This window comes from Eschrichtius robustus, chromosome 15 (genome assembly GCF_028021215.1).
Source record: "Eschrichtius robustus isolate mEscRob2 chromosome 15, mEscRob2.pri, whole genome shotgun sequence".
Classification (NCBI taxonomy): domain Eukaryota; kingdom Metazoa; phylum Chordata; class Mammalia; order Artiodactyla; family Eschrichtiidae; genus Eschrichtius; species Eschrichtius robustus.
Window position 1 is genome coordinate 82,180,474 of NC_090838.1, and position 12,128 is coordinate 82,192,601.

At 45.8% G+C, this 12,128-nt stretch overlaps 1 protein-coding gene across 1 annotated transcript in view; it reads left to right on the top strand.

The window, feature by feature from the left end:
- Positions 1-1,577: 1,577 nt before the first annotated feature.
- RMND5A (required for meiotic nuclear division 5 homolog A) overlaps positions 1,578-12,128 on the top strand; it is a 65,524-nt gene continuing 54,973 nt past the window's right edge. Inside the window, exon 1 of the mRNA XM_068564183.1 lies at positions 1,578-1,903. Coding sequence (XP_068420284.1) covers positions 1,762-1,903 — 142 coding nt within the window. The 5' untranslated portion in view covers positions 1,578-1,761. The remainder of the gene's footprint in view (positions 1,904-12,128) is intronic.

A 12,128-nucleotide genomic window follows, 5' to 3' on the forward strand; every position in this document is an offset into this window, starting at 1 on the left:
CTATGTTGCCAGGCACTGTTCCAGGCACGGAAAAGACAGGCAAGGGGGCTGCCTTCGTGGAACTTTATTGAAGAGGTGCAGACAGAAAAGTAAACGAATAATTTAATCCGATCATTTCAGATTTTAATAAGTACAGCGAAAAGAATAAAACTGGTAGTATAATAGGTATTATAATAAATGATATAGCAATGGAGGAGGGAGCGCGGGAGGGTAGAAGATACATTAGTGTGGTCAGGGGAGGACCCTCTGTGGGACAAGTGAGCTAATGACAAGGTGGAAGAGCTTTCCAAGGCCAAAGAAAAGCTAAGTACAGAGGCCCTGAAGCAAGAACCAGCTTGGCTCCTCGTGCAGCTGCAGCTTAGTGAGCAAGTAGGTATAGGCCAAGGTTGGAGGCGCCACGGCAAGTCAAGGAAAGGATTTACGCAAAGGGCGTAACTCCATCCGATTCAAAGGAGTAAGGCGCCGAAGAGGCAGGCGCCAGGCCATCAGGATCTCCGACGCGAGTTTGCATTCCGCGAAGCTGCCCGTATTAGACGCGGGGTGAGGCAACCGGTCAGGAGAGGCTCCAGGCCCAGGGGCCAAAGGGCCGAGGCCTGCGGGGGTGGTGGTGTGAGGCGTGTGACCTTCCGGTGTCGCAAGAGTCGAGCCAGCACTGGGGACCGCGCCCGGCCAGCAGGCAGCCCCCCTCTCCCGCCTCAGAATCACCCCCGCCTTTCATTCTCGTTAGCGACCCTCGCCTGCAGCACCACCCACCACGCCTGGCCAGGCTTGATTTTTCCTCCGGGGCGGAGAGTCCGTCTTCCAAAACTTCGGAACGACAGTACCCCCAGGAGTGATGGGGAGATGAAATAACTCAGGGCTAGAGCGAAGTCCTACGGAAAATAAACCTTGTTATTTCTGCCTTGTTTTCCCTCTTGGCTTTCTAGAAACGACTTGCTTCCCGGGATGCTCTCCAAGTCACCCCCTCCAACAGCGAGTCTATTGGTTTGGCCCTTAGTCTCGGATTGGCTGAAGGGTTACGCCTCGGCCAGGGATTGGAGGACGTTTGTTCCTTACGTATTCGCGGCGCCCATTGGTTCGTTTTCCCCGTTTCTGGGCGGAGTGGTTCGGGACGGTTTCCACCCTCTTGTTTACGGAGCGCGTAGTTGTAGCGCTCTCGGATCGCTGGGGCTGTCTCCAAAGTTCCCTATTTAGCTCTTCGGACCAATTGGGTCCTTGCTCCACCCTCTCCCGCTCCCTTGCACGCCTCCCGCGTGCTACGGCCCACAGCTTTAGAGCGGCGGCGCGAGCGGATGCTCGTCGCGTTCCTCCGCCCGCGCTCGCCGGGTTGCCTCCCCCTCGAGGGTGCGATTGGTACGGCCCGCGCCTCCTCCTCCTCTAGCTGGGGTGGTTTCCTCCCCCTCGGGTCGGCGGCGCTTGGTGCCGTCCGGGAGAAGCAGGTCATCGGTCGGTTCCCGTGAAAACAAAAACAATCGGCGGCGCCTCGGCTGGCAGTCGAACGCGGGGAGCAGGGGCGCGGGGCCGGGTGGGACTAGAGAGCGGGAGCAGCGGCGACGCGCCGGGGTCGGGGCGCCATGGGGCAGGCGGGCGCGGGCTTCGCCGGGGTTCCCCGGCGCCGGGGCTAGCGCGTCCGCCGCCTCGGCCGCCCGCGCCGCCCGCCTGGGGGACGAGGAGCAGGACGCGGCCTCGGCCGGGCCCGGGCCGAACGGCTGCGGACACCCGGGCGCCGGGGAGCCGAACGCTGCCGCCGCCGCCTCCGGGATGGATCAGTGCGTGACGGTGGAGCGCGAGCTGGAGAAGGTGCTGCACAAGTTCTCAGGCTACGGGCAGCTGTGCGAGCGCGGCCTGGAGGAGCTCATCGACTACACGGGCGGCCTCAAGCACGAGATCCTGCAGAGCCACGGTAGGGCGGCCCGGGTGGGCGCGCGGGGCCGGGCCCACCCGCGCGCGTCCTTCAGGCCCCAGCGGGCTAGGAGGGTGCCCTCATGGGGTCCCGGTCCCGCCTTCCCCGGGGCGCGGAGACCCACCAGGCCCCTGTGACTTTTTCTCCTTCTCTCGCCCGATTTGTCTCGAACCTGCCCCGATCTCGTTGTTTATTACGAGTCAGCGCGAACCCACCCGGAAACCCATTCCGGAGCCACGGGCTCCAGCCCGGGTTAAACGGGGATGGGGGCCGCTCCTTCGCACCTGCAAACTGCCACCCTCCCGGGGTGGGCGCTCCTCGTCAATTGCCTTGGGCCCAAGGATCTGGGCCATAAGAGGGTCAGTGCAGCAAGCCCCCTCCTCCTCCCCTGCTCCGAACACTTAGCCTGGGGACTTACTTTCCTCGCCTTTCTTCTTCTGTTTTTTCTTCTTCTTTTTCTTAAATTAGAAACTCGAGTGTTATTCTTAGCTGTGGATTAACGGAACAGCCGCTCCTGCAAGTCCATGATTTGACTCTGTGTAGAAGTAGCTTTTCTTAACTCCGCAGCGGCACCGACACGATTCCTAGGAAACTAGCTAAATCAAATTGTTCAGCTCTCCTGACGTAGCCTGCGAAGAGACAGAGGCAACTCTCCGGAAACACATTGTAACATAAGTTGTTAGTTACTTGCGTTACCTGGTCAAGTTTTTACTTGATTTCCTTTCAGCAAACAGCTTTTCTCTGGAAGGTGTTTCCCCTGTATTATTATTGCCCTGGGCCCTGGGGGCAGATACTTTGCCAGAGTTAACTTGTGGAAGCTGGTTGGGAAGGGTTTTGGGTTTTGGTTTTGTTAAAGAACATTAAAGGTCTGGTGTCCTTAGATTAAAATATCCATAGTGTTGATTCCTTCTGAGCAAGAAGTAAAGGACTTTATTTAATGGATTTATTAAAGAGGTTGGGGGGGCCTTCTCAACTCAGAGGCTGAACAGAAGTTTCTGACGAGGGAGGTTTGGTAGCTGGGGTGATGTCGATACTGTGGCAGGTGCGATTGAGGACAGTGGTGGTGGCCGAGCTTCTCTCCATCTCTCCTTCCTTCTTGTACACCTTCCTTTCCCAGACTGCTTGCAGTTGAGAGTTAGTGCTCATCCATGGTGAGGGATGTCTTAACAGCATCTCATCTTGGACACCGGCAGTCGCGTTTGAACTCCGGGGAAGAAGCAAACCAGAGACCATAGTGGGAGTAGGACTTGGAATGTGAATATGGAAAAATGAGCAGACCTAGACAGCTGCCTGCGATGGGGAAGGAGAGGTGGAGTGGGGTGGGACTCCTGGCAAGGCTCTGGTGAACTTGGTTTTGGACAAAGTTGGCCTTGAAAGGCCAATGAAGATAGCCAAGGGCGTAATGTCTACTGGTGGTTGACGATGTATAGATGGAGTTTGGGAGGAAAGTAAGGTTTAAGATGGTTTCCTGGTGTCATTCCTACAGAGGAGAGTGAAGGAGATTACTTAGGCTGCAGGGAGGAAAGACTCTAGGATCTAACCACAGCCTTGAACTCCTCTTGAAGAGCAGAGGGCCAGGAGGTGCCCCCAGAAACAGAAAGGACAGGCTTAGAAAAAGAGAGGTTGGTCAACTGGTATTTGGTTATTGGGAGTCAGTGACCCTCTTTCCTTGCAGTTTCATAGAATTGTTAAAATAAACTAAGTGACTGGGAGTTAAGAAAAATTATGCAGATTGAGGGGTGAGGGGCTGCTTAAGTAATGGGGCTGAAGGTGTGCCCCCTCTGCCTTCAACTGGAGAGGAGATCTATGTTTTGTTAAAGACTGAAAGGGAAGGAGTGGGTGCAGGGTGCAGACTTGGAGCGGTGGAAGGAACATTTCATTTTTAGGGACCAGGTCAGAGATTGAGGGCTTGGATAGGCAGAGCTTGAGAGGTGGAAGATGGAAGGTAAAATCCCTTTCTTCCATGAGAAGACAGAGGGCATATTAATTGAAGGAGAATGTGATTGTGAGCCTCATTTTAGGGGATTTGGGGCCCATCCCAGATGGATAAAATCATTTTGAGAACTTGCTGAAGCAGGAATGTGTTCTAGACCTCTTTGCTTGGGAACTTTTCAAGGAACTTACGGTCAGCGGGGTATTAGCCACAGAGTTTGCTGTGCTATTCCAACAGTCTGATGTGGTAAATTGTGTGTGTTCCCTCTTCAGCCTCCTATTTTTTACCTTCTTGTCTACCAAATTGCAGTCTTATATTAATAATCTCTTTGATTTTTAAAAAATTCTTTAGTAATAGGATTAAGTGACTAAAGGCAGCTATAGAACATGAAAGAAAAGTAAGTACCACAAGTGCCAGGTCTAGTTTTCAAAATAAGGTCTACTTTCTTATGGTGTTCTTATGTATGAAAACAACAAACATCATGCTTTGCTATCTGGGTTATGGTATTTTTCAAAGCAGATAATTTCTAAAGTTCTCTGCAGGGTATTACATTGAATCTTAGATATACCCTTCTCAAAGTTATATCGACTGAAATCTGAATTTGGAACTCCATTTTCAAGTTTAAAGGGAAGTTTTCAAGGCTCTGAATGTACCTGTCTGGGCAAGTGATCTGGTGGCCTCTGGTGACCTGAGGGAGGGGCTCCAATTGGGACCCTCCATTAGGGCTTTGGATCTCATTCTCAGGGCTCATTTGTGGTGATATTCTTGTAAGAATGTGGTATGAATAAAGTAGAATCTTGGGGACTTCATAGATCCCCTACTTTGCATCATACTGTTGGTGAGTGACTGCCTGATTTAGAAGTGTCCATTAGCGAGGGTCAGGGGATCAGGTCGGTTTGGGAGGTTGAATTACCCTTTCTTATGTTTAAATTTCTTTTTTCTAAAGTTGTGAGCAGACAGCTATACCAAGTGAGGACAGTTAGGATGGTTTGTGGTAGAAACTGATCAAACATCAGTGGAGTTTAATTTGTAAGCCCATTGACAACTCAGGTCCACTCTCACCACTCTGATTCCAGATCGTAAACACTGCCCAAAGGGTGCTTGCCGGGCCTGCCCTAAGATCTCTCATTTGCTCTAAATTGCCCCATGTGGCATTTCCCCAACTCTGAGGGAAGAGGAGAGCACTGTTGTCATTTAGTTGTATCAGCCTTTCAGTGAGTTTCCCTGTGAGTGTGAAGTTTGGTCTAATTTAAGATTCAGTATAGTTGATGCCGTTGATGCTGTTTGGCGATTGTTCACAGAGTGCCCTTGATCTAATTTGGATGATGTGCTGGTTCTTCCCAAAGTTCCCTCACACATGTGCACTCTTACTTTTCAAATGGATTCACAATTTCACTTAAATAGATTTATCCTCATTTTAGGCAATGATATTTGTGAAATCATAGATTTGGTGCGTTAGGTATAATCAACTACATATTAAAATAAATTTGTAACTATTAAAATATTATTTCACATACAACTAAAGTCACCATTCACATCAGTGGTATTGGAACCACACTTTGGACAGCCCTTGATTAACAGATAAATGGTATAGATACACCTTGGTGATTTGACTTGTGATTATTTATTACCTTTTTTTGGCAAGTATATTTATATTTTGTTTCTCATTAGTACTTCTGTGGTGAAAGGGAGAGCGTAAAACTATATATCATGTATTGCTGATATTCTAAATTCATATTTCATGATAGAAAATTAGGCTGAAACAATTGGGTAACAGTTTTATGACATGTATGTGGTATACTTGAAAAAATTATAATCTTTGTAAGTGTAAAGGATGTACAGTATTTTTAAAAATTATTTTTAGGCTGTTATTAAAGGGAGTTTTAATATAGTTTCTGAAAGTGATTCTCAAGGAATTTTCTAAATTTAAAGTTGTATTTATTTTGAGTAGATAATACATGTAAATGGTATAAATTCAAATGATAAAAAAGGATACCCAGTAAAAAAATCTCCATCTCAGTCTTTCTTATTCTTGGACCACTTCACAGCCAGAGATGCTAGTTTCCAGAAAAAAAATTTTTTTTTTTTTAATGCTATTCTTGTCTGCTTACATTCTTTTTATTTATGTATGTATGTATGTATGTATGTATGTATGTATGGCTTTGTTGGGTCTTCGTTTCTGTGCGAGGGCCTTCTCTAGTTGTGGCAAGCGGGGGCCACTCTTCATCGCGGTGCGCGGGCCTCTCACTATCGCGGCCTCCCGCTGCCGAGCACAGGCTCCAGACGCGCAGGCTCAGCAGTTGTGGCTCACGGGCCGAGTTGCTCCGCGGCATGTGGGATCCTCCCAGACCAGGGCTCGAACCTGTGTCCCCTGCACTGGCAGGCAGATTCTCAACCACTGCGCCACCAGGGAAGCCCTCCAGAAAAAATTTTAAGAGGATTCAGGGAAATGATAATTTATCACTGTTTATTTTTTCTTTGAGGCGTTGGACATGTGGTTCTACTTACTGTGATTTAGGCCTAGTATTATCTCAATTTGCAAGGTGGTAAAGACAACTTTATTTGTGGGTGTGATCAATACATATTATCATATAAAACTCCTTTTGTGTGTGTGTGTGTGTTTGTGTGTGTGTGGTCTGACGCTTAGTAATAAAACTCTTTTAAAGTATCATCCTCTATATTTATCTCTTTGGTGAATCAAAGAGAATTTAGTTACTACCTGCAGAATTGCTTCCTTTTTTTTTTTTTTTTTTTTTACATTTGAGGGTGACAAATGAGAAGTAGGCAGTTGAACATGAAAGAAAAAACAAAATAGATGATCATGTTTTAAACTAGTTTTTGTGGTATTGTGTCAGTAGACAAAAACCAGAGGTCAGTGGTTGCATGTTAGGCATAACTTTCCATTCTAGAATTTGGGTTGTATATACTATATACATATTGAAAAGTATGTTTATTTATATATGTAAATTCTCTGCTTTTCAGAGCCTACCAGTGTTGAGTGTACTGTGTTGAATGAGTTGTAAAAGGATCAGGGTTTGGTGGACCGGTGCTTTGTCTATTTATTCACCCTTATTCTTTGGTGTACTTCAAGTAGACTACATAGCTTGGTCTTCCATTTGTTAATCAAACTTTTTGCTAGACAAGACACTCTTGAGAGAATAATGCCTTTAAAGTTCTGAATTGAATAAAATTTGACATCTACGTTGAACATCTAGTCTGGAAGGTGGCAGACAAGTAGGTCAGAAAAGTTTGCGTGGATTAACAGTAGCCATCGTTCAAATACTCAAGGAAGGGAATAGACCAGTCACCAAGCTACTTGGGCCTATTTTACAGATGGTGAGAATAATAATAATAGGTTAGTGTTGGTGTTTCCAGTTGGGTTTAGAAGCAGATTTAACTGTCAGCCATTCCTTTTCAGGCTCATTTAGGAGATAATCCTTTGTCCTTTGGCACCTTACTCATTCAGACTAGTATATTACTCAGGATCCTTTTGGTTGCAGGTGGCAGAATAGTTTTAACTAAGATGGAATTTGTTGACTCATAACTAAAAAGGCTGAGGTTAGATCAGTGGCTCCAGGGGCACAGAGGGTGTCGCGAGGACTGGTTTTGTCCTCTTCCTCTCTCAGCTGTGCTTTCCATGGTTGGCTTCATTCTCAGCAGAGCTTTTTCCACATGGAAGTAAAGATGGCCAGTGGACTCATGTCATCCTTGTACTGCTTGTGATCCCAGATACAGGAACATGCCTGTTTTCTGTATTTCCAACAAAATTACCAGGGAACATCCTTATTGTCTTGGTTCAGGTCATAAGCTTTTCCTGAATCAGTAATGGGACCCGGTGGGTGGAGCCCATTAGCCACCTAAATGTGGGCTGTGCTTAGCAAATGTTGGATGTATGGCCATGTGATCCACTGTTGCTCAGAGGAGAGAGTTCTAGAAAGGAAGACTTGCACCCAGACAGAAGTGATAGATGTCTGTGATAGTTGAGCAGCTACAAGTTACATTTGATAACAATGTCCTTTGAGATGGTTTCTTTATTTCTCAGCTTTTGCCTTGGCTCCTAACTGTAATGTTCATGTAATTCAAATACTGAGTGGCTGGTATGACTTAATCTGTAGACTAGAGAATACAACTCAATTCATGTTACCTTTGGGAACTTATTTGAAATTGCTTTAATGATTGGTATAATAAAATCATTTTCCTAGGGTTATCTTATCTCTTAAGTAGTTTCTAACACTGGATAATAACATCGGTAAGGGAGAAACTTGCCAACACTTCTGTGATACTGTCATACTAGAGTCAGTAGAGAAATTTCCATTGTTTTCATGTCTTAATCTTAGTAGTTAGAATAGTGAGAGTGGTGTTTTAGGCAAAATACTATTCACTTGGGATATTAAAACTGTCTTGTTTTTATTTTGGGCCCTGCTTCTTGATCTGTAAAATCTTTGAAAATGACCCCAAAATGCAGTTGAGGGGAGAACTGTTGAGGGGGGACCCTGTCCCTGAGCTGTGCACTTGGAGGCCTGTGGTACTCCATGTAACTCCCAGAAGTTGATAGATACCAGGGAGGTGATGCTCTCAACAGGGCATTTCGTCTGGCCTTCCTCTTAGATTACGTGCAGTCTAACGCCTCAAAGAACAGAGACTAGAATCTCTGGCAGAACTGAGGCTTTTAGAAATAAGCTTTCACCTTATTTGGGAACATTGTTCAGAGAGTCCATAAGGCTTATGTTGCCAAGTCTTTCTCCACGTAAGAGGCCTGGGGCACAGTGTGTTATCTTTGATGAGTTTGTTGTATCTGTGGAATCCATATAGATTTAATATCTTATTATTGGTATATGAAGACATTTGGGAGGAGATAAAGTGAGACTTCTTTAAAAAGAAACATTGTATACACGGCCTCAGTCCGCCAGGAAGGTGGAGGCTAGTTCAGGAGATAAGAGGATGAGTCTGAGCTTGTGGAGAAGAACATAAAACTTTGTCTGTCCTTGAGCTCAGGAGATCTGGATTTGAGTCCTTGTTCTACAACTTCACTGGCTCTACAGTCTTGCTTAGCCTCTTTCCTCTTCAGTAGACTGGTAAGTTATATTACGGAGTTATGGGAATTAAATAGATGATATGAACTGGCTTTGAAATCTGTAAAACAAGGTTTACTTGTTATTTTTAAGGTCTGTACCTTTAAGCAGTGTTAAGCAGTGTTTTAATTGAGACACTCTGACTATTTAGATATCTTTATTACTGGTGTTTGTTAACTACCATTCTGTATCCAGTGGTCTGCTTAACACTGTAAGGCAGGGGTCCCCAACCCCTGGGCCAGGACGTGGCCGGTTAGGAACCGGGCCACACAGCAGGAGGTAAGTGGCGGGCCAGCGATCGAAGCTTCATCTGTATTTACAGCCGCTCCCCATCGCTCACATCACCGCCTCAGCTCCACCTCCAATCATTAGGCATTAGGATCTTTTTTTTTTTTTTTTAACATCTTTATTGGAGTATAATTGCTTTACAATGGTGTGTTAGTTTCTGCTTTATAACAAAGTGAATCAGTTATACATATACATATGTTCCCATATTTCTTCCCTCTTGCGTCTCTCTCCCTCCCACCCTCCCTATCCCATCCCTCTAGGTGGTCACAAACCACCGAGCTGATCTCCCTGTGCTATGCGGCTGCTTCCTACTAGCTATCTATTTTACGTTTGGTAGTGTATATATGTCCATGCCACTCTCTCACTTTGTCCCAGCTTACCCTTCCCCCTCCCCATATCCTCAAGTCCATTCTCTAGTAGGTCTGCATCTTTATTCCCGTCTTGCCCCTAGGTTCTTCATGACCTTTTTTTTTTTCTTAGATTCCATATATATGTGTTAGCATATGGTATTTGTTTTTCTCTTTCTGACTTACTTCACTCTGTATGACAGACTCTAGGTCCATCCACCTCCCTACAAATATCTCAATTTCGTTTCTTTTTAATGGCTGAGTAATATTCCATTGTATATATGTGCCACATTTTCTTTATCCATTCATCCGATGATGGACACTTAGGTTGCTTCCATGTCCTGGCTATTGTAAATAGAGCTGCAATGAACATTTTGGTACATGACTCTTTGAATTACGGTTTTCTCAGGGTATGTGCTCAGTAGTGGGATTGCTGGGTCATATGGTAGTTCTATTTTTAGTTTTTTAAGGAACCTCCATACTGTTCTCCATAGTGGCTGTATCAATTTACATTCCCACCAACAGTGCAAGAGTGTTCCCTTTTCTCCACACCCTCTCCAGCATTTATTGTTTCTAGATTTTTGATGACGGCCATTCTGACCGGTATGAGATGATATTGGATTGTTGTAGGAGCTCAAACCCTACTGTGAACTGCGCATGCGAGGGATCTAGGTTGCGCGCTCCTTATGAGAATCTAATGCCTGATGATCTGAGGTGGAGCTGAGGCAGTGATGCTAGCGCTGGGGAGCGGCTGCAAATACAGATAATCGTTAGCAGAGAGGTTTGACTGCACAGAGACCATAATAAATCAACTTCTTGCAGACTCATATCAAAACCCTATCAGCGAGTGGCAAGTGACAATTAAGGTGCATCTTACGGAGTAGCCTGGACATAAGCAACACACTTCAGGTGTCACCGTCTCCATCACCCCCAGAAGGGACCATCTCGTTGCAGGAAAACAAGCTCAGGGCTCCCACTGATTCTGCATTATGGTGAGTCGTATAATTATTTCATTATATATTACCAAGTAATAATAACAGAAATAAAGCGCACAATAAATGTGTAGTGCATGATAAATGTGATGCGCTTGAATCATCCCGAAACCAACCCCACCCCCCGGTCTGTGGAAAAATTGTCTTCCACAAAACTGGTCCCTGGTGCCAAAAAGGTTGGGGACCGCTGCTATAAGGAATATTCAAAAGGTATACAAAACAGAGTCTTCAAGGGGCTCTATTTGGATAATGAGGCCAGACTTTTACATTGGAGAGGGGAAAAAACCCTGGCCATAGCACAGTACACTATAATAGATAACAGTGTTTCTGCTTGGTATAAATACTAGCAGTTCAGAGAAATGGGGAGAGAGGACCCCTTAGAAGGAGCTGCTTGGAGGTGGGCTATTTCAGTTGAACTGCAGAGCACTTGATCGGTAGTTATTAATCACCAAGTATATGTGGAACTAGGCTAAATCTTGTGGGACAAGCAATCGTCCTCATCATGCTGTAAGAACTTCCTGAGTAGTTGGGGAGAGCCCAGTATGAGCCCAGTATGTTTTTACATACTGAGCCCAGTATGTTTTTACAATGCAAGGCTATGTGTACAGGATAGGCCAAACGCTGATTGAATGGTGGCAACAATAGGGTAGGGTTTGGGACAGGGACAGACTCTTCTAACCTGTGGGAAGTTTCAGTAACAGACTGAATGTGGAGAGTGGGAATATGGGGCGGGGTGCCAGGAGAGGAGGTTGGTGAGAACAAAGGTGTGGAGGAGTGAGAGTACAAGAGGCGTCCTGGGAACAGTGAAGGACCAGAGTGGGGAGATAAGAGTAAAAAGAAGGAAAATTAAATTGGAATCAGGTTTTATAGAATCATGGCTATCAGGGAAGGTGGTAGACTGGGAAGATACTGAAGGACTTGGGGCAGGGGCGGGGGGTGCATTTTGAACAGGGAAGGGACACGGACATGATCTGAGACCAGTTAGCATTTAAGTTGATTGGAATTGGGAGTGAGGTTTGACTAGAGGCAAGAAGCCTAGTTAAGGTTTACTGTCAACCTCGATCTGATGAAATAGGCACCTGTTTTGGGGTAGTGGTGGTAGAGATGGAGACCCATGCGTGGGCTCTCCTGAGGGAAGGAATTACCAGGACTTGGTGCAGAGTAGGAGAGAAGGGCTGGAAAAATCAAAGGTTAATCTAAGGTCTGAGCATGAATGACAGGTAGACAATTATAGAACCAGGAGGAAAATGGGAAGTTTAGGAGAGGGAAAGGTAGAAATTTGGGTTTGATTTTTAAATGTGAAACCCACATTCAAATGCTAAAAGAAGTGCTAACTGGTTCCCCTATTCATTTCAGAGATAAATAGATGTCTAGCGATTAATTCTCTATATTTCTAATGTGAACAGAGTGAACAGGCTCTCTAAAAATATCTAGGAGACATTTAAAAACTTGTGCCTGCATCCTCCTCCTCTTCTTCTCTGGGTAGTTCTTGCCTCGCAGGCTACTGTAGAGCGTCACCTTTCAAACTTGTGCCCGTCATGTTGGTCTTGCTCTCTGCTCCAGGAGCGCTGTTAGTCTGTACCATGTCACTTA